The sequence below is a fragment of the Panthera pardus genome, unplaced genomic scaffold (genome assembly GCF_024362965.1).
Source record: "Panthera pardus isolate Hobbes unplaced genomic scaffold, ASM2436296v1 HiC_scaffold_7, whole genome shotgun sequence".
NCBI classification, from domain to species: domain Eukaryota; kingdom Metazoa; phylum Chordata; class Mammalia; order Carnivora; family Felidae; genus Panthera; species Panthera pardus.
The window spans coordinates 40,616,621-40,639,957 of NW_026527002.1; the positions used below are offsets into that span (position 1 = coordinate 40,616,621).

Genomic DNA, 23,337 nt, shown 5'->3' on the forward strand with positions numbered 1-23,337 from the left:
TGGAAAATTAAACCTGCACTAGAAGTTACTAGAATTTCTGTTCATTGACAACTGGGAAGTGGGATGAAGGACCAGAGTAGAAAGCCTTGTTGAGCATACCATCCCTCCCCATTCTACCCTTCTCTCATCGTCCTGAGGAAGAACCTCTCCAGGACCCCAAATATTCCATCAGCCTCCTTCCCTTGTCACTGATTTGGAACAGAAGATGAAAAGGACCACCATGATGGTAATAGTCCACCCCAGCACTGAGAATAAATGCTTACAGTGACAGGGCTTTTTTTCAGGGGGGGGGGGAGGAGGTGGTGGTGGTGATGAAAATGTTCTAGAATAAGATAGTGGTGATGGCTAAGCAACATTGTGAATACACTGAATGCCACTGAATCGCTCACTTTAAGATGATTAATTTTATGTTATGTGAGTTTCACCACCTCAATAAACTGTTTTAATGGTGAATTTTATGTTTTGGAATGTTATGTTATGTAATGGAATTTTGCCTCAATAAAAAAAATGCAAACACACACAAAAAAACAAAATACATCCACCTCCTTCCTTCTGGGAAGGAGCCTTGAGTCTGCTTATAGAAAGCACAAGCTGTGCTCTGTGCCTCCACATCATGAAGCTTATCCAGGGAAAGCATTTCCTCATGGGCTGGACAGAGTTCTGTATTAAGCCCATCTGGGTAATAGACCTCAAGCCGAGTTCATCAACTAAGCTGTTATCAACAAAGCAAGGGATATGTTGGCCTCCATATTTACTCTTTATTTCCCAACCTTAGCGAGGTACAAAGACTAAAGGGCCCCAAAGCTGTTGGCTTCCAGTAACCGAGGTTGTCCACACCCCCTCGATCCTATCTCACAAGACCACAGATTATCTCAGGGGCAGAGTGACTAGGATATGAAAACCTGGCCTAAGTCATGAAACTTCTGCTCTGCTTTTGCAATACATGGTTTCTTGGTACCTGTGTTGTGTGCTTCTCCAAAGAGAAATAAATCTAAAAATGGATGCAGCTTGTTGTATCTTATAAATTTGCTTGTCCATCTGAGCAAAATAGGCAATGTAATCAAATCAAAATCAATTCTAAAATATCATTTCTATTGTTCTGTGGCAGTATAAATACCAATGGGTACCAAATATTTCTATCAAGATAAAGATAACAACAAAGATGAGGGATAACACTCCTACCCCCTGCTTTTCCCTACCAGTAACATTAAAACGACTCAGAAAATGTCTGCAGGATTTTGCTGAGGATTTTATTTCCTCAAAAAATAAAGGAATTATTTGTTTTGATCTGCTTTGTTGGCTTTTCATTACTCGAGAAGAGACTTACCAGGATTTTTAATGAATCTAAAAAAAATTCATAAAAATTAAATTATATTTAACGTTTCAGGTTTTCAAGTAGGTGTAACAAACTCCAACAAACCATTCTGTCTGTGTCAATAAGGATTCTTCTTTCACAATTTTTTTTTTAACCATAACAGCTGTATTCTGAATTGGTACTGATTTTGTGGACAACAAAGGATCTCAGGGATGGAAGTTTGTAATGGCTTAAAGCAACAGGCCAGCTATAGAATGCCACAGGAAACTAGTCTAAATCAAAAAGCCCTGTATCATACAAGGTAAGAAGAAAATAATAACCCTTTGTTGAATCCTTCCTTCAATGACAAAAACAGCCAGGTCTACAAACCCCTCTAGAACCCAGTATTAATTTGGGACCAACTCAGAGAAACAGTGCCATCTGCTGATTATACATGCTATTTGCTGCAAATCACAGAATTTCAATTGCCAGTATATTATGATACTAAATTGCCCAAGCAATGTGACGTAGGTCAGGACTGCACCAGAGAATGACAGCAGGGTTTTTTGACTTGTTCCTTTATCGTACATCCTGTTAAATGGACAAACAGGCTGTTGGGAAGTTGAATTCTGCTAATCAGAGCTGTTTGCATTTTAATTCATCATTGGTGATTTGGTCTCAATGAGAATGTGATTAATGTATTCATATTATCATTTAGAACTAGAATTCACGTGACCATGTGTCAAAGGTGTATTTGTGTAATTAGAAATGACTTAAATGTGATTCAAATCCTACCCATCATACTGAGAACTTTCGTCAGTTCATGCGGCAGATAGTTAGAAATCGTGAAAGCAAAAACGGAAGTCTATTGTTGCCAGAAGGCAAGAAAAAACTGTTGGCTCTGCTTTCTTCAGGGTCCAGCACAGCTCCATGCTCAGCTTAGTAAATACCTTGAAGCTTAGATCTATGAGCAAGGAACCCAATCATGGTGGTTAAGGAAGAAAAAGAATTGAAGTATCTCACTCATTCAATCATTCATTCATTCATTCATTCATCCAATCCCCTACTTTTAAGTAGCCATTTTGTGCCAGAGACCACACAAGGTAATTCAATCCTAGGATGAGTAAAATAAATTCCTATCTTCAAAGAATTCAGCCTGGTGGAAGAAAGAGCCAGGTAAACAGTTACAGACCATACGTTAAGTGCTATATCACAGACCTAGGGGCAGGGGAGCACAGAGAAGGGGAAAAGAAGGGAATTCTTATAAACTAAGCATCTGCCACAGGAAAGGTGCTTTATATATGCAACCCATAGGTTAACTGGGTGCCCTTCCACATCTAAATTAAATGAGTTTGAACCCCCACAAACTGGCCTGTCAAAGTCCAAAGCCATCCTCAGTTCCCAAGGGCTTACCATCACCTGTGCTTCTCAGCCTCTGGGCTCCCATGTCACACTTGTCGCCTTTGTCCCGTGTCACAAGGTTTCCCTCACAAAACTCAGCCTCTTCCAACATTCCATCGAGATTTCATGGTGGGAAAGAGATAAAGGGAGGGCTACTTCCAGAACTATGCAGCAAACAACTACATGGAAAACAACTGTTATTCAAATATCCTCCAGTTCTGTCACTGGGAATTTTTATCTAACCCAGTCCCAGCCTCCCCTCCATATTCTCATTTTTCTTTCTCTTCACCCTTCCTCAGATTGTCTTTAAAATTCCAAATTTTTCTCCTTCATTACACTTTGACAGCAACCAACACCCAAGGCTTACTCTCTCCCACCCAAGTTTTAATAAGGTGTTTTTCCAAATAAAGACTAAGAGAAATTCTGATGCAAGCAGCCAAGATAATATTTCTCTCACTAACCATACATTATTTCACTTAAGTCTCACGACTACCCTTAGACATGTAATTGAACAGTTTAGAAAACTCAGTTCATCTAAGACAATATTAACCCTATCTCATAGGTTGCAAAGCTCTTAGCATTTAGAACACAGCAATAAGTACTTAATAAGTGCTAGCTATCATTATATTTATCCCTACATGTAGCTGCTTTATCTCTTTTCTACCTACACTTACTACCTAAGTAATGGCATCCAATCTCATGACTTTATTAAATACCATACATATACTGACAAAATCCCAAATTTATCTCTAGCTTTGACCAAGGCTCTGAACTCATTTATGAATCTTATTGGACATCTTCCCTGGCCTATCAAACTTGACATAATGAAAACTGAACTTCAGATCTCCCACAAACCTCTTTTCTCAGTCTTCCCATCACACTAACTAGCAATACAATTCCTCCTTCGGCTCAGGCCAAAAATCTTGGGAGTCATTCTTGATTTTCCTCTTTTTCAATCCATTCATAAATCTTGTTGGCTCTGCCTTCAAAAATATTAAGAATCCAACTGTTCCTTAACACTTCACAGCTACCACCTGGTCTAAATCACCATTATCTCTTAACTAGATTATTGCAATAATCTTGTAACTCATCTTGCTTCTACCCCATGTTCCACCATTCCGTTCCATCACCAGAGCAATTCAGATCATGTCTTTCCTTGGCTCAAATCCTGGTGGTTTTCCATCTCCCTCAAGAGTAAAAGCTAAAGCTCTCAAGACCATCTTCAGTGCTCTCTACCATTTGAATTGCCCCCCACCATCATCTCTTTGACCTCATTTTTTACTACTCTTACTCTCTCCACAATGACCTCTGGCTGTTTCTCAAACATGTCATACACTCCTTCATCTGTCTCAAGGCCTTTGCACGAGGTTCCTTCTGTCTGGAACATTTTTCCAACAGAATGTCATGGTTCTTTCAGGTCTCTGCATAAATGAACCCTATATAAATAGCAATCCACAGCCCCACTTTAATATCTTTCCTTTATTCCACTTATTTTTCTTCATAGCACTATCATGTGCTGTATTACATATGTGCACTGTTTTCTGTGTGCTAGAATGAAAGTGCCAGGATGGAGACTGCCTGTGGTATTCATTGTTGTATGCACAATGTCCAACATGTGCTAGCTACTCAATATTTGTGGAGGGACACCTGGGTGGTTCAGTCCGTTGAGCATCTGGCTCTTGATTTTGGCTCAGGTCAAGATCTCACGACTTCATGAATTTGAGCCCCAAGTCAGGCTCTGTGCTGACAGTGTGGAGCCTGCTTGGGCTTCTCTCCCTCCCTCTCTGCCCCTCCCCACTCTCTTTCTCTCTCAGAATAAATAAATAAATAAACTTTAAAATTAGGGGTGCGTGGGTGGCTCAGCTGGTTGGGCATCTTTAGGCTTAGGTCATGGTCTCATGGTCCATGGATTTGAGACCCACATCGGGCTCTGCATTAATGGCGTGCAGCCTGCTTGGGATTCTCTGTCTCCCTCTCTCTGCCCCTCCCCTGCTTGCTCTCTATATCTATTTCTCAAAATAAATAAACGTTAAAATTTTTTTTAATTTAAAAACTATTTGTGGAATGACAAATATACTCATTTAATCAAAATTAAGGAAGGCAAGAGTTTCAAGAAGAAAGTGTTTGCCAGTATTTAATGTGAAAAAAAGCTGAGATAAAGACTGAAAAGAGTTCACTGCATTTATCAGTTAGGATGGAGGCCAACAGCTTTGGGTTGACAGTGCCCAGGAAGAAAGAAAGGAAGACATTAAGAAGAGAACTCTTTTCTGAAAACGGATAGTGGTAGTGACTGCACAACACTGTGAATGTACAAGTGGTAATTCTTTCTGCAGAGTCTAATTTTTCAAATAGTATAAAGCAAAACTTATACTATTTTTTAAACTTTCATATCAGCTCATCCAATTAAATTATTCTGCCTACAAGTATTTACAATTGAATGCCATCAATTATAATTACTAAAATGCTTTTTTTCAGCGATACGTCGTGGATAGTGTCATGGGTCAGCTTCTGCGGAAAACATGCTGAGGCAGATTTGCTTACAGGGAATTTGTTGGGAAGTGCTCTTTGGAACAACATCTGTAAGGGAGTGAGGGAAGCATGACTGAACAGAGAGAGAGGCTGAACTGCACTAAAGCTGCAGCAAAGGCCTCGACTGAGGAGGTCTGGGGCTGGACCGTCCTTTAGACTTGTCCTGAAGAGCTCTGGAGCTGGGCCTTTGCAACCTACATCAACAAATCACTGGATGACAGCTACCCTGCGGAGGGAGCGTAACCTTGGGTGAGGCAGCGCTTTTCAGCTCAGGGCTATACTTAGGCAGGGATTTGGCTAGGAGTGGTGGCAGACACCTAGGGAAACAAACACACTGGCAATCTGGACGGCACGCTCTAGCATCCACTACAGTTTAAGATAGACAATAAAGTTACTAGTCTCTATCATTGTATTTTTTTAAGGATTTTACACCTGAGAATAACATGATGCAAGATAGATACTGAAAGAAGTTTTATATGGAAAGCCTCATATATGAGGTCTATACATAGGGCCAAGAGACACCATTTTTGCTTATTATTAGTTGACTACTTCCTCACCGACAAATTTGGGCCTATTCATGAATCCTAGATGTACAACTGCCCAGGTATGGCACTAGAAATCTGAAGAACTCAGATTTGCTCATACATAATTATTGAGTCTTTATTCAAGACCTCAAGACAATATTCAGCCTAAAAGAAATTTTCCTAAATGGAAGCAGAAGCTGATTGTAGACGCCCCAGCTGGAGACTGAGAAATTCCTTTCTCCTTGTAGACTTCAGTCTTCTAAAGCTTGCTTTGTACATTAAAATTAAAACTCTCTTTTCAATGTCAAAAATTACTACAGACAACCCTCGACGTGAGGGTAGCCGAACCTTTCTTAATTCAGAATACAAACAATGTTTGGTGGACACTGCTTTACAGACTGCTTGTCAGTGCCCCATGTGTCTAAGGTCTCAGATTAGGAGCTGGTGTTCTGAAGTGTCCCATCGTCCTTCATCTCCTGCCCCAACCTACTGACCACGCTCACTCCAACTGCTTTGCAGCAACTATTACATTCAGGATCGTCAGCCTCTGCAGTCCTAGGTGCTGATTCTCTTGCTCCCTAGAGCTATAGTTTAAACTGATCAAGTTTTTCAATGGTCTCACACATCTGTGTCTAATATTCCTAATCAGATCAGATTTCCCAGAGACTGAGACTAGGTATTTTACCTTTTTATAGTCCTTATTAAAATTCTTTAATGGATATTTAATAAAAGTGCATTAATTATGAAACATTAATTAATCTGATGACAGAAGCATGTCTTTAATATTTCAACATTGAAGGATACATACAAAAAATTAAGCAACTCAAATTTTGACCATGTATCAAAATTATATTTTGCAACAAAAAATATAACTTAAATAATTCTATTAGTTTTCAAAAATTACATTTAATTATTATGTTAATTTTTTAAAGAGTTGGCAAGAGAATGTCATGAAGTAATCGCTTTTTATATAACAGTACTTTGGTTGGTTATATTCTGAAAAAAGAATGAGACATTTTCTCTTATTCTTTCAAGAAAAGGATCTGTAAGATTTAAATGATCTCCAGAAAAATGTTTCCATTGCTTCAGCTGTGACATGGAGAGAGGTTTCAGAGAGCTAGACTTCTGGTGATGTGGACCAAGCTGACAATTTCTAGAGATAGGGACTTTTTCCAATGAATCACCTGAAATAAGTAAAACAATGAGAAAATCCTTAGGCCAATCAATACCCTACTATAAATAGTACTTTTTTTATTTTATGACACAATGAGCTTATATAATTTATTACATTTTAGTCTCTGACTTCAAGGGCATCGTGGTCTACATTAAACAAATAATCAAAGAGATGTATTACAGATATATAATCCCTTACCTAAAACCTTTGGGACAGATATGTTTCCAAATTCAGAATATAATTGGAACGATCTGGGACAGCACTCCATCATCAAACACATTAATATTCTGCAGCAAGTCATATGAATAGTCTTATGAAATTGGTTAATGACTACTTTAAGTCACACTGACTTAAAGTTTTTGCCACCCAATAAGTTTGTTGCAAACTTATAAAGAAAAAAAAAAAACAACTTCTGGTCTTTCAATCTTCCTAGATTTCAAAATCGAAGACAAGGCACTGTGCAGCTGTATTACAAACAGTGGTAAGGGTAAGGAATTAAGATACAGGGGACTCTGAGCACATGTAACAAGAACTGACTTGTTTTATTAAGATCTGAAGGATGAGAAGGCAAGAACCAGATGAGGAAAGGAGGTGAAGCACTCCAGGAGAAGGAACGAAAGTGAAGGGAGTCTGGCACAGTCTGACGAACTCACAGGAGCCCAAGGCAACCAGAGAGCCCAGAAAGCAAAGCCAAAGAAAGATGCAAAAAGTTGAGTAATGCAGGGTAAAGTGCATTCAAGGACCAGATGCAAAACACTGTGATCAAATCCTGAATGGCAGAGGCTAGTAGTTACTCATGAAATCCCTATCTCTTTCCTCCAGGCCACTCAGCCACATTTCTCTAGTCTCCCTTACACTTAGATGCAATCATGGAGTCTGGCCTATGGAAGACGGATAGAAGTGCTCTGGTCACTTCCAGGGCTGGCTTAGAAAAATCCCCCATATCACATGGTTTTCTACGTTTCTTCTTCTCTCACCTGCTGGCTGGCAGATGCAGGGATCCCAGCAGCGAACTCTAAGGCCTAAGAGGATGGTAGAATGAAAAGTGGAAGAAGCCTAGATCACTAAATCACCTCCGAGATTTAGTAGTAGTAAATAGTGAGTAATAGTAACTAGCTGTCCACTAGTTAGTTACTATTATGTGCCCTGTGACATGAATGAGAAATACACTTCTATTGTGGTAGGCCACTGTGCTTTCCTGTTACAGCACTACCCTATCCTAACTAACCACTTTAAAGATTTTAGTCTTAAATATATAAACAGGGTATCTGGGTGGCTCAGTCAGTTGAGCATTTGACTCAGGATTTTGGCTCAGGTCACAAGCTCACAGTTTCTGAGATCAAGCCCCGCATCAGGATCTGCACTGGCTACATGGAGCCTGCTTGGGATTCTGTGTCTCCCTCTCTCACTGTCCCCACCCCCCTCACTCTTAAGCTCTCTCTCTCAAAAATAAACATTAAACAAATAATAAAGACTTTTGTCTCAAAAAATCAATTGACTAATTAAAATGAAGGGGTGCCTGAGTGGCTCAGTCAGTTGAGTGTCCAACTTCCGTTCAGGTCATGATCTCACGGTTCATGGGTTTGAGCCCCACACTGGGCTCTGTGCTGACAGATTGGAGCCTGGAGCCTGCTTTGGATTCTGTGTCTCCCTCTCTCTCTGACCTTTCCCTGCTTGCAATCTCTCTCCCTCTCTCAAACATAAATAAATGTTAAAAATTAAAAAAAAAAAAAAAAACTTTAATTAAAATGAAGATTTTAGAGGAGGAAGATGGCGGCCACCTTAGAATCCGGTGGAGGAGCGGGGTCTGTCCCAGCCCTGGGTCCCGAGGCTATTGCTCCCGACTGGGAAAGCCAGGAAGTCTCCACAGGGACCACTATTGTGGCCATACAATTTGAAGGGGGCGTGGTTCTCGAAGCCGACTCCAGAACTACCACTGGGTCCTACATTGCCAATCGAGTGACTGACAAGCTGACCCCTATCCATGACCGTATCTTCTGCTGCCACTCACGCTCAGCAGCAGATACCCAGGCAGTAGCTGATGCTGTCACGTATCAGCTTGGTTTCCACAGCATTGAGCTAAATGAGCCTCCGCTGCTGTACACAGCCGCCAGCCTCTTTAAGGAGATGTGTTACCTATACCGGGAAGAATTGATGGCAGGAATCATCACTGCAGGCTGGGACCCCCAAGAAGGAGGCCAGGTGTACTCGGTGCCCCTGGGGGGGTATGATGGTAAGGCAGTCCTTTGCCATTGGGGGCTCTGGGAGCTCCTATATCTAGGACTATGTCGACACTACCTACCGGGAAGGCATGACCAAGGAAGAGTGTCTGCCAATGCCCTCACTTCAGCCATGGAACAGGATGGCTCCAGCAGAGGTGTGATCCGCCTAGCAGCCATCCAGGAGTTAGGGGTGGAGCGGCAGGTACTTTTGGGGGACCAGATTCCCAAATTCACCATTGCCACGTTACTGCCTCCCTGATTCCTAGAATTCTAGGATACAGTAAGAGACACCCCATAGCCACATTAAATTCAATAAACACTTTGTCAAAAAGAAAAAAAAAATGGAGATTTTATAATCTCTATCTTTAAGAGTAATGGAAGCTACTGAAAGGGTTTTTTTTAAACATTTTATTTATGGGGGCACCTGGATGGCTCAGATGGTTGAGCATGTGACTTTGGCTCAGGTCATATTCTCATGGTTCTTGAGTCCAAGCCCCACATCAGGCTCACTGCCATCAGCGTGGAGCCTGTTTTGGATCCTCTGTCCCCTTCTCTCTCTGCACCACCCCCCCCACTCACACTGTCTCAAAACTAAACATTTTTTTTTTTAAAAAAAGCATTTTATTTACAGGAAATTTCAAATATATATAAAAGTTGACAAGATAGGGGCGCCTGAGTGGCTCAGTTGGTTAAGCGTCCAACTTCGGCTCAGGTCATGTCTTGCAGTTTATGAGTTCGAGCCCTCCATCGGGCTCTGTGCTGACAGCTTAGAAGCTGGAGCCTGCTTCAGATTCTGTGCCTCACTGTCTCTTTGCCGCTCCCCCCCCCATTCGTTCGCTCTCTCTCTCTCTCTCTCTCTCTCTCAAAAATAAACAAACAATAAAAAAGAAAAAGTTGACAAGACAGAAATGAAGAACCTAAAGATTTATTATGCACCCCACCTTCAGTAACCATCAATAGCCAATCCTGTTTTATTTAGGCTTTCTCTACTTCCTTATTATTATGAAATCAATACATAGTACATATCATTTCAACTGTACATATCATTTCAACTGTAAATATTTCACTTCACATTTCTAAAAGATAAAGACTTCTTTTAAAATTTCATCACGCTTAAAACTGTCTTTCCTTAATATCTAAATCCTGTCAATGTCAAAAATCATTGAGGTCTTAAGAGATGACAACATTAAGAATCTAGAAGACAGTAGGATAATACCTTCAAAGTACTGACAAAATAAAAACAAAAACACCCTACTGACTAGAATTGTACACCTAGCAAAGACAGCATTTGAGAGAGAGAAAAAAAACAAATATACTTTGAGAAATCAAAGATTGAGAGTTAACCACTAGTAGGCCTTTGTTGGAATAAGCAGAACATGAAAAGACAATAGGGCGCCTGGGTGGTTCAGTTGGTTTAGTGTCTAACTTCAGTTTAGGTCATGATCTCACGGTTTGTGAGTTCAAGCCCCATATTAGGATCTCTGCTGTCAGCACAGAGCCTGCTTTGAATCCTCTGTCTCCTTCTTCTTCTGCTCCTCCTCTGCTGCTTGTGTGCTCTCTCTCTCTCAAAAATAATAAACATTAAAAAAAATAATAATAAAGCAAAATAAAATAAAATTATAAATGTACATATTTTCTGACCCAACAGCACTGATAATTTACCTTATAGATATACTTGAACATATGGAAAAAGATGTATGAATAAAGATATACACTGAGTGGAAAGAACCTAATTGATATACCTAATTATACCCGTAATTATACCTAATGATACCTGTGGGGGACAAGTAAAATGGAGAATTATATAAGGGAAAAAAAGAATAAGGAAACCTTCTGGAATGATATGGAAAGATTTCAAGATATACTATTAAGTGAAAAAGGTACAGACCTATATCTATTTACTACGCTACCCTTTATTGGTAGGAAAACTGGACAAGAATATATATTCAGAGTTATTTGCATGAACATAAAAATATATCTAGAAGGACACACAAAAAGCTAATAATGGTTATGGGATAGGGGCTAGAAATTAGGCAGACAAGGGTATCATAGAGTTTTCATATATACATTTTATATATTTAAATACTTGACCATGTAAATATATTAACAATTTATAAGTTAAAATACTTAACTTTTAAATCTGTAAAACAAGATAAAATTGATTTTAACAGAAAATTTGACTAACATGGCACAACTCTAAACTACGTAATTAAGAGAATATACATGGTTTTCATGCACACAAGAAACATTTACAAAGTGACCACATACCAGGCCACACACATCATTATAGTTACCAAAGAATCATATCTCACAGACCATATATCTATCTGACTACATTGCAGTAGCCGGAACACAATAACAAAAACTAAAATACATTTAAAACATACTTTTATACAACACATGAGTCAAAGCAGAAATCACGGTGGAAAATATGAAACATTTAGAACTGAATAATAAAAAGACTACATATCAAAATTACGAGATTTAGCCGAGAGGAAAATTTACAGCCTTAAATACCCATGTTAGAAAAGAAGACTTAAAATCATCAAGCTAAGCACTCCACTTGAAAAATAAGAAAAAAAAAAAAAAAAAAAAACAGAGTAAATACAAGGAAAAATGAAGAGAAAATAAGCAGAAATTATTAAAATAGAAAAAGCATACAAGAGAGAGAATCAAATGTTGACTTACATAAAATATAATTCTTCCATGTCAGTCTTGTACAGTCTAATTTCTTAAACCTTTTCAACACAATTTACCAAGGGACTTCAAACCACTGGATATTGCTTGCTCAAGTCCTACTCCTTATCCAGTTCCTATCTGAACAGTGTCAACTCTGAAGGGCTGACATTCTCAGGCTCACTTAAGCAGCACTGGGAGTCTGTCAAGTACTGAGAAGTATGGTGGCCCATGCTAACTGCCTCAGAAGGTATGACCACATTATAAATAAGCTCTAAACCAAAAAAAAACCCAGTAGGATTATTCTGTCAAGTATGTTTTTTAGGAAATAGAAATAAGGATTAAAAACATTTTTTGTAACTCTGAAGTCATTATACCAGGACTTGAAAGATTTTCCTAAACAAGTTAAACATTTAACAACTAATTCAGAAGACGCTAAATTGAGACAACTAATAAGGTTCTAATTAATATTTTCTCAAATATTCATCTGGCAGGTGCCCTATGACCTGAGAAAAAAAAGAAAAGTAATAAACGCAAATGGTAAATATTTCAGTTATTCTGTATTTAAATGTTTTCAACTGCTAAAGAGAGATAAATTAACTTTACCATCATAACAGAATTAAAATACAACTAACCTGTATGATCTTTGTCTCCTGTACATTCACAGTCAAGCAGGTCATGGGTAACACAATGTGAACTTTCATGTAATGTAAACAAATTTTTAAGCTCCTCTACTGAGAACTGGATATGTTCAGAGGTCTTGGTTACGTCTACAACTGCCCCTGAAAGATCTTGCTTACTGATTTGTCTCTGATAAATCTTTTCTTCTATTGTACCTAAAGAGAAAACATTGATTAGATTTCCTTCAGATCTTTAAGTCTGTTATTTTTGTAGGGTAAAACATGTTTATTAGCATACTGTTTAACAAAATAACAATATTTCTGATATCAAAGTACAGACTGAGCAAAAAAAAATTGTTTTAACTCTTCAAAAGACTACATTTTTTGTCATACTGAAGGGTTATTACCTGTGGTTAGGAGTCTGTAAATATGTACAGGATGTTTCTGACCATCTCTCCATACTCTAGACATTGCCTATAGAAAACAGATGAAAATTCTGAGAGTACAGTGGAAACCAGTAGCCCTGTCCACATAAGCATATTGCTTATACTAACAAGATAAGCATATGCTTATCTTAACATATGTAAGATTAGGAATTCTAGATTTCACTTATAGCTTCAGAAAACAAAGCCCACGCATACCCAAGCATTCTCCACTTCATACTCTTTTCCTGGAAAGAAAGGTAGGGATGAACACTCACTATCGTACTGTAAAAAAGCTGCAGAGTTGTCACACAACAGTGAGGGGATCTATCTGCCTCAAAGAACAGGACAGCGAATTTGGACAGCAAGAACTCAAAGAACCAAGTATAGCATGGGCATGGAGGGTTTATTCTCATTCCAAGTAGCTTATGAATCCCTAAGATACCTGCAATCAGTTCAGGCTCTGGGTAGATTCCTGTGGTTTCACAACGTATCAATGATAGTGTAAACAGTTGGTGTTCAAATCCCACACATTCCAAAGAAATGTCTCACTTTCAACCAGCTCCTGGGAGATAAACTCTAAGCCCTTGTCAATTCCTGCCTGATTAGAGCATCTTAGTTTACCTAAGGCCTTGGGCCACAGAAGATAGTTTTTACCAACAATTTGACTCAGGTGTGGGCTATAGACCAGTTTGACCTGTGGTGGGGTTGGAGACTGAGCAACTTAGGCCAGCCACACTGGTACTCCATGCCTACATGTCTGACCTCCAACAAAATCTCTGGACACCAAGACTTGAGCGAACTGCTCTGGATGGCAATACTCCAATATGTGTTGTCACTCATCAGTGCTAGGAGAATTAAGTGTTGTACATACAACGTCAGTGGGAGAGGACAACTGGAGGCTTGTGCCTCATCTCTCCTGAACTCCCCATGTGTCTTTTACCTTTACTGATTTTAGTCTGTTTCCTTTCACTGTAATAAACCGTAACTATGAGTATAGCTGTTTTTCTGGGTTCTGTGAGTCCTTCTAGTAACCACTGAACCTGAGGGCTGTCTTCGAGTCCCCCAACATAGACACTAAGTGAGTGCAAACTGTAGGTAGAAATCTGAAAATATGTGAAGATAGACTGTATTCCGAAGAAAACAAAAGCTGCTTCTGAAATATTTTCCTAAATCAGTTAACTTAATATCTTTACTACACCCTGCACAAACACTGATCAGAGCATCTATAATACTTTATTTTCTTTCCCTGATGGTCATGAGCATCCTGAAGACCCAACTGTGCAGTAGAGTAGAGAACAGAGAAATACAGGTTTGGGTCTGAATCCTGGCTCTGCCTCTTCTAAGCTATGTGGCCCAGAATAAGCTTCCATATCTTTATCTGTAAAACAGGTTAATAATATCCACATTTGCAGGATTATTGTGAACATTAAACAGATGTAAAGCACCTAGCAGAGTGCCTGATCGAAAGTAAGGGCTCAATATGCAGCAATTATATATCCTCTTCATCTTCATATCCCTGGCAGGCTTTAGTTCCCCAGTATGCATTCTATAATGTTTATTTTTTTTTATGTTTATTTATTTGTTTGTTTAGAGAAAAAGAAAGAGTATGTGCATGCACACAAGAGGGGCGGAGAGAGAGAGAATCCCAAGATCCCAAGCAGGCTCCTTGCTGTCACCGCAGAGCCCAACGCGGGGCTGGAACTCACAAACCATGAGATCATGACCTGAGCCAAAATCAAGAGTCAGATGCTTAACTAACTGAGCCACCAAGCCACCCCATAATGTTTATTTAATTCATAAATAGTCATACCTGGATATCAGTGGCTGGATTCCAATCAATATCATACAGAATTAAGTGAGATCCTCCAATAAGGTTAAGTCCCACACCACCAGCTTTTGAACTTAACAAAAAAATAAAATCAGAAGAGTATTTACTATTAAAGCCATCAACAATTTGCTGTCTTTGAGAGACTGGTGTTTGTCCATCAAGTCTTGTAAAAGCATATCCATGACGCCTGCATACTTCTTGTAGAATATTCAAGGTTTGTGTGTAGTTGGACACCAACACCACCCTGCCAATCAAAAAGAAAGAGTCTTTATATATAATTTTAAAGCAGTATTAGGTTTTTTTAATTGAAAGGAAATACTACAGTGATACTATCAGTGATATTTATAGAACATGCAGCAATGACCTTGTACAACTAAATCACAGGTTCTCCTTAAAATTCAATTTTTAGTTTTTTTTATGTTTATTTTTGAGAGAGAGAGAAACAGAGACAGAGACAGAGTGAAAGCAGGGGAGGGGCAGAGAGAAAGGGACACACAGAATCCAAAGCAGGCTCCAGGTTCCAAGCTGTCAGCACAGAGCCCAACACAGGGCTCAAACTCATGAATTGTGAGATCATGACCTGAGCCAAAGTCGGACACTTAACCAACTGAGTCACCCAGGCATCCCTTAAATTCAATTTTTAAATCAATATCTAAGAGATGTCCAGTATTAAGATACTGCTTTCTGCTTTCTTCACCTCTCTGAAGCCACCCTAAAAACATCAGAACAAGAAACAGAAATAACTCTACCTTTGATAAAGCAAGGAGATAGTTATATGTGAAAACAGAGAATGGAATGGTGACCTGCTGAGGAGTGCAGACAATGTAAAACCTAAGTGCCCAAGGAGGTAGATTCTAATAAGAAACAAGCACAAATTTATTCACATCAAGGAATCTTAACATACCTCAGAAGGAAGGTGTTTAGACTGCAGCTATTATAAGAGCACTGGTAAACAGAATCCAAACTCTATTCCCATGACTATTCTTTCTCAGCTAGAATGTTTATATTTTGGAGAAAGTAACGCAAAGAAAACTGAAACCAAGGGACTCTAGAAGGCAAGGTTATAGTGAGAAATCAAAATGAAAGTCTGTATACTGGATGTACGATCCCAGTTCCCTTTTACTGCCAACTCCCAGAACACCAGTAGCCAGGCCTTCTTCTCACATCCCACCTCAAAAAGATAGTATTGGAAGATTCACCTCTGGAATGATTTAAATGACCCTGAAGAAAAGGTCCACAGATAGGGAGTCCCCAAATAAAAAAGCCAGCTCACTGTCTAATTACCCAATGAGGGCCACCAGTCTACCAGCCCTACCCAGGCACATGGAGTGTTCAATTAACGTCTTACTACATCAATCATAAATATGAATGGATCACCAACTATTAGAGGTAAGGTTCCAACATGAAAAATAGAAACTAAAATGAATAAACAACAACAAAAAAAAGAAACCTGTATGAAACAGAGCAATGGAGGAAACAGGAAACAATTTTAAGAACATAATTAATATCCTCAAATAAGAAACACCAGGGGCACCTGGGTGGCTCAGTCAGTTATGAGTCCAACTTCAGGTGAGGTCATGATCTCACAGTTTGTGGGTTCAAGCCTCACGTTGGGCTCTGTGCTGACAGCTCAGAGCCTGGAGCCTGCTTCAGATTCTCTGTTTCTGTCTCTCTCTTCCCCTCCCCTGCTCACAGTCTGTCTCTCTCAAAATTAAATAAATATTTAAAACGATTTTTAATAATAATAATAATAATAATAATAATATAAATAAATAAATAAATCCAGAGAGAAATTCTGGAGATGAAAATGTGGATATAACAAGATAGCAGTGACAGCACATGATCTGGCAATACACTAGGGGAGCTGGGGATTGCACTGAGAAACAGGATGCAAAGGCAGAGAGGAAATGGGGGCTGTTGCTTTACAATGAGCTTTTTAACACCTTGAAAAATAAAAATTTTAAAACAATAAAATAATATAAAAAGTAAAAACAGTATTTTTTACAATAGCTAAAGCAAAAAATAAAAATAAGGTAAAGAATCTTTCCTATATATTTATATTATTAGCACTGGAAATCTAAAAACAATAAAGCAAACTTTAACAGTTATAATTTTAAATATCTATGCTAAGAAGGGAAAGATAATCCAACAATATATTTGTATTTCTTGTACCAGTTACTTTTTGTTACATAACAAACCATCCCAAAATTCAGTGGCTTAAAACAACAACCATTTATTTTCTACTTAGCTTACAAACTGTAGTATTAAAAAGAAAACCACAGACCCAAAATGGCATCACTTAGGTTAAGACCCCAAGTCAGTAAACAAGACTTGATAACTAACCTAATTGCAATTTCAGTCCCCAAGGAATGTAACCTTTAACCAGTCAACATGGAATTTCCTGATCAATACCAGGAAATTTACTGATAGACCCCTTCAGCTCCCCTTAGGAGGGCAACCCTGCTTAAACAATGCATTCCTTGCTAATAAATTCCTTTCTCCCCACCCCCCAACACTCGGCCTTGAAAACATTTTTGTTAGTTTAGCTCAGGAGAGCTCCTCTGTAGTTACTTGCTAGATGGGATGCTGCCTGATTCAGGAATTGTTTAATAAAGCCAATTAGATCTTAAAATTTACTTGGTTGAATTTTGTTTTTTAACAGTAGATTGGCAATTTAGGCTGGGCTCAGCTAGAAGATTCCTCTGCTGGTCGTGGCTGGGCAAACTCAAGCATCTGCAGTCAGCTGCCAGGTCAACTGGGGACTAGCTGACCTACTCATCAGGCTACCCAAGGTTTATTCACACGGTGACAGAAGGGTTCCAGGAACCCAAAGGAGGAAAAGCCCCAATGCACAAGATCTTTGCAAGTCTCTTTTTTGTGCCATATTTGCCAACACTGCATGGTCCAATGCAAGTCATGTGGCTCAGCTCAGAGTCAGAGTGGGAAATCACTCACAATTACCTAGCAAAGGAACATGGATACATGGAGAAGAACTTAGACCATTTTTGCAATCTACCATAATCCCTATACTACTATTTCAATCATTTTTCCTTCCTCTTTCTCATCTATTATTGTTAGAGTAGGCAGTTAGTCAGGCTTTAACAGGATGCCTGGAAGCCAGCAAAGGGGGAGTCAAGGCCAGTTACCAGGAAAGTTAGCAACCTGTCCCAGCACTATTCCACAAACAAAGTCACAAAAAGCCAGATCAAACCAGACAGGCCCAAAACAAAGAAGGTCAGAGGCCCTGACCAAGTAAGGGGGAAAAGACACAAAATCCTCCTCCCAAAGAAATCCTCTCCCCAAACAATAAATAGCCCACCCCTCAGTTAACAACAGTCAATAGAAGAGAGAGACCCAAACTTCTCCCTTGAGTTCACCCGCTCTCCAGAGTGTACTCTCACTTGAGTAAACTCTTCACTAGCACAACTTAACCACGCTGTCTGGTCTGTCCTTGAATTCTTTTCTTGTGACAAGACTGAGAGACTGCAGTGATGTTTTGGGACAGGCTGGATGGAGGGCCTGGAGGTCTCCCCCAGTTCACCTAGCAACCTTATAGGGATGAATAATATTATCTAAACATAGTTTTTTCTGATCTAACTTCACTAGAAGGAAAAAAAACTCTGGCTTAATATTTTCCCCCAACAAATCCTTACAAGGCTAGGTGCAGATTGATGGGATAGGTGACTGTCTTAGTAAGGACTCTCAGACAAGCCTCTTTTAGAGGTCTCGAGCAGCTCCCCCACACACAAGTACATCCACTTGGAAACAGGCTATTATTTTTATGTTCACTAGACTGTCCCCTAAAGCAACTGAAATGTGTAGGCAAGGCGTCAGGTCTACAGTACAATGCAAGCTGTACCCAGCAGGAGAGTCTCCAACAAAGAGAAGCACGGGGGGGGGGGGGGGGGGGGGGGGGGCTGGAATGCAGTATCAAGTCTGCTCACCAAGCCATGAAGCCTAGTGCATGAATGCAACAACCAGGAGGGAAAATAAATGGTTTTAAATTTTGAAGTTTCTTTTTTTTAAATTCCACAAAAGGGTCACCCGGTGGACAAGAGTTCTCAGATATGCCTCCACCCCGTTCTAACACATCTTAACCTACTCAAAAACACCCTATGTGCTAGAAGATGTCTTCCCAGAAGACCTAAAATATAACTATCTGGTTCAAGTCAATGGTAACACAGTAGTCACAGTGAAGACAGTAATACTACTCCTGGAACCAAACACTACAACTTTTTAAAGTTTTGTGCATAGGCAGCCCAGCCTTGGAAAGCCTGGCCTCTACACTCAGTTTTTTATTAAAAAAAAAAAAAGGGCCATCACTCAACACCTAAAAAACAACCCAATTAGAAAATGGCAAAGGACTTGAATAAACATTTCTCCAGTGAAAACATAGAAACGGCCAGCGAGTATATGAAAAGGTGCCCAACATCACTAATCATTAGGGAAATGCAAATCAAAACCACAATGAGATATCATTACACATCCAATAGCATGGCTATTATCAAAAAACAGAAAATAACATTGTTGGTGAGAATGTGGAGAAATTAGAAATCTCGTGCACTGTTGGTGGGAATGTAAAATGGTGTAGATGTTATGAAAAGCAGTGTGGGGGAACCTGGGTGGCTCAGTCGTTTAAGCCTCCAACTCTTCTCAGCTCAGGTCATGATCTCACAGTTCGTGAGTTTGAGCCCCGCACTGGGCTCCATGCTAACAGTGCAGAGCCTGCTTGGGATTCTGTCTCCCTCTTTCTCTGCCTCTCCCCTGCTTACACTCTCTCTCTTTCTCTCTCTCTCTCAAAATAAATAAACTTTAAAAAAGAAAAGAAAAACAGTATGGTGATTCCTCAAAAAATTTTTAAAAGAATTCCCAAATGAGCCAACAATTTCACTTCTGGGTATATATCCAAAAGAACTGAAGGCAGGGTATTGAAGGAATATTTGTACACCCATGTTCATAGCAGCATTATTCACAATAGCCAAAAGGTGGAAGCTACCTAAGTGATCTTCAACAGATGAATGGATAAACAAATGTGGAAAATACATACAATGGAATATTATTCAGCCTTAGAAAGAAATTCTAACACATGCTACAACACGGACGAAGCTTGAGAACGTTAAGCTAAGTAAAATAAGCAAGTCACAAAAAGACAATATACTATATGATTTCACTTTTATGAGGTACCTAGAGTAGTCAAATTCACAGAGACAGAAAGTAGAAGGGTAGTTCCCAGGAGCCGAGGGGGAGGCAAGCCTGGGGAGTTGTTATATACTGGGTACAGTCTCAGTTTTGCAAGATGAAAAGAGTTCTGGAGATTGGCTGCACAATAATGTGAATGAACCTACCACTACTGAACAATACACTTAGAAACAGTTAAGATGAGGGGCGCCTGGGTGGCTCAGTCGGTTAAGCATCCGACTTCAGCTCAGGTCACGATCTCACGGTCCGTGAGTTCGAGCCCCGCGTCGGGCTCTGGGCTGATGGCTCAGAGCCTGGAGCCTGCTTCCAATTCTGTGTCTCCCTCTCTCTCTGCCCCTCCCCCGTTCATGCTCTGTCTCTCTCTGTCTCAAAAATAAAATAAACGTTAAAAAAAAAAATTTTTAAAGGATCCAGTAACACAACAACAAAAAAAGCAAATAGTTAAGTCTGAGTTGAAGTTTATACTCATAAGATTAAACTAGATCACAATCTGCACATCTATATTATACATGTTCTTTTGTACATATGAAATATTATAAAACATTTTAATCAAACTGTATTAAATACTTTATAGAAAGTTTCCTTATTTTAATTCCTTCATTGTTATGAAAAATCAACCTAAAAATATGCACAAGTCAAATGATAGTATAAATGCTCCAAAGAGGTTATGCCAGATCCCTTGACAATTAAAAGTAATTACTATTTTGCAATCTTTTCTATGTATTTTTGCCTTAATTCACAAACACAGTTTGATACAAAGATAATTAAGACACAGTCCCTGTATTACAAATACTGATATATAAGAGAACTAAAATGAGAACTAATACGATGTGAGAAGAGCTCCAGGAGAGGTAGGTACAGGACACAAAGGGAGTACAGAAGAGGGATATCTAACTCAATCTGAGGCTGGGGGCTTCCAAGAGGAGAAAGCAATGGAGCGGAGTCTTAATGAAGAGAAAAAGCTGGTCAGATGAATGAGAAGTGAAGGCAGTGGAGGCATGAGAGCTTGTAACATGTAAAAGCAGAGGGTGAGAAGCAGAGCAAATGGCAGGTCTGGTAGATGTTTGGTATGACTGAACCACATGTTAAGTGTGAAGAAGTGGTGGCAAATGAGGCTGGAAAAGGAGGCATTAGCCAGTCACGAAGAGTCTTGCCCAATGTGCTACATAGAGTTTAGAAATTCCTGGAAGACAATTAGGAGTCTTTGAAGGACTTTTACGGAAGACAGTGATATGTTAGCATTTGTAGTTTAGAAATATAATTTAGGGCAATGTTGATATGTGATGAGGTTGAAAGAGGGAAGTAGTTTATAAGAGACCATCATACGGGCGCCTGGGTGGCTCAGTCGGTTAGGCGGCCGACTGCGGCTCAGGTCATGATCTTGCGGTCCGTGAGTTCTAGCCCTGCGTCGGGCTCTGTGCTGACAGCTCAGAGCCTGGAGCCTGCTTCATATTCTGTGTCTCCCTCTCTCTGACCCTCCCCTGTTCATGCTCTGTCTCTCCCTGTCTCAAAAATAAATGTTAAAAAAATTAAAAAAAAAAAAAAGAGAGAGACCATCATAACCCAAATCATTAATTACAAGAGTCAAAACAAAAATCTTGGTACCAGAAAGGAGGTATATTCCAAGATTAAGAGATAACAATCTAGAATTTAGTTACTGACAATGTTGGGTGAGAGAAGAAAAAAAGTGAGTCTAGAATGACTAGATTTTCTGCATGAATCATGGTGCCATTCATCAAGCCAAGGAATGATGAAAAAGGATCAGGTTAAAGGATAAAGCTGTTGGGGATATCTGTACCTTAAAGTCTTACATGACATCAAGAGAGATTTAGATGCCCATTAAACAGTAGGAAATAAGGATGTGGGAATGAGAAGGCAGAGTTGGACCAGAGATAGAAACTTGGAATCAAGACTGTATGAGTGAGAGTTGCAACAATGGAGAGTAGAGGAAACCAAGGAAGGCTGTTTAGAGTAAGAAGAAGGCTATGGAGAAACCCCAAGAAGTATTGACATTTGGGGTGTCTGAGTGGCTCCGTTGGTTGTGTATCTAACTCGTGATTTTAGCTCAGGTCATTGTCTCAATTTTGTGATTTCGAGCCGCACAAGGGCTCTGCTGACAGGGTGGCTCTACTGACAGAGCTGACAGGGTGGAGCTTGTTTGAGATTCTCCCTCTTTCTCTGCCTCTCCCCCACTCGTACTCCCTCTGTCTCTATCAAAATAAATAAATAAACTTAAAAATTAAAGTATCAACATTTGAGCGACAGAGAAGAAAGGATTCTAAAAGAGAGAGAGGAATAAATTAGTAGGTGTTAGATATCAAAAGATGTCTCCAGGTTTTTGTAAACATATGTATCTACCTTTAGATACAGTTCTTCTTAAATAAAGACCATGATCCCAAAGGAGGGAGAAGAGGAAGTAAGGCTATAGTCTAAACCAAAATTCCACGAGCACTTACAAGCAAGTTTATTAAATTGATCTCTTACTTTTCAGTGGGACGAAGTTCACGGATAACGGCTAAGAGCTTCAACAGCACTTGGAGTTTTCCTGACTCTTCCTCAGTAAACATGAGAGGGTTGTAATCAGCAGGGAACACATTTACCAAGCCTTCATATAGACTCCTTTCTTCATTTTCATCCCACGTTGAGCTACATTCTTTTCCCTATTCAAAAGGATGATTGTTAACTGGCTCATGTTTATTTTGTTAACTGGGAGGGAAAGAAATGCTAAAATTATGGGGGGGAAAGTGAAGATTAATAGCCACCTGAAAAGACCAAGTTAACTATTACGTAAATCTTCATAGGTTACGATGTGATCATTTTTGAAAAAGGTAACATGCATCCTACTGAGTTCATTACAGAGCCATTCAATGCAGTCTCCTAGTGCAAGTGATCTTCACCCTACAAGGGCAGCATCACTGCCCACATGTTCCTTGGGAAGGGGAGGAGGGACAGCAGAGAAATAAGAGAGGAAACTACAGTACAGTGATACAACTGTTCTCTCCAAAACCCTAAGATCTCTCATCACTGATATGTCCTTTCTTCTCTTCTTTCCTTCCCTCTGCTATTACTTCTCTTTCCTGATTTTGGGCTTCACACAGCACCTCCCAGGTTATACTCAGAATCAAGCATAAGAGTTTACTCACTCTTATGAGCAATTTCTCATAGCCATTTCTTCCACAAGAAGGAATAATTCTGCCATAAGTTAACAGAAATTTATTCTTACTTATATTTTTGTTTACATTACCAATGATTTTTAGAATACTTTTATTCCAAAGTGATTATCAGCACCTTTGAAATTCTTTTTCCAAAAGTGCCTAGATGACATGTGAATACTTAACTAAAAATATACTTATTAATAACTACAGCACTTTTTAGGTTAAATTTCTGAGACTGGCTGGTCTCCTCACTTTGTTCCACATTTACCAGATTTATCACTGTTTTTAAA

At 39.4% G+C, this 23,337-nt stretch overlaps 1 protein-coding gene and 1 pseudogene across 8 annotated transcripts in view; one reads left to right on the top strand and one right to left on the bottom strand.

Moving 5' to 3' along the window:
• LOC109269505 (RAD54 homolog B) overlaps window positions 1-23,337 on the bottom strand; it is a 120,416-nt gene that overhangs the window by 18,923 nt on the left and 78,156 nt on the right. For 6 of the 8 annotated variants that reach the window (XM_019453483.2, XM_053896081.1, XM_019453482.2 and 3 more), the window contains 5 exons: window positions 22,377-22,552; window positions 14,676-14,937; window positions 12,848-12,914; window positions 12,456-12,656; window positions 6,499-6,932 (listed from right to left, as the gene is read on the bottom strand). In XM_019453483.2, the coding sequence (XP_019309028.2) occupies window positions 6,715-6,932; window positions 12,456-12,656; window positions 12,848-12,914; window positions 14,676-14,937; window positions 22,377-22,552 (924 nt within the window). In that variant the 3' untranslated portion in view covers window positions 6,499-6,714. Of the gene's footprint in view, window positions 1-6,498; window positions 6,933-12,455; window positions 12,657-12,847; window positions 12,915-14,675; window positions 14,938-22,376; window positions 22,553-23,337 lie in introns of those variants that run through there. The other 2 variants (XM_053896079.1, XM_019453481.2) reach the window with 1 other exon arrangement.
• Window positions 8,689-9,486, top strand: LOC109269506 (proteasome subunit beta type-6-like; annotated as a pseudogene).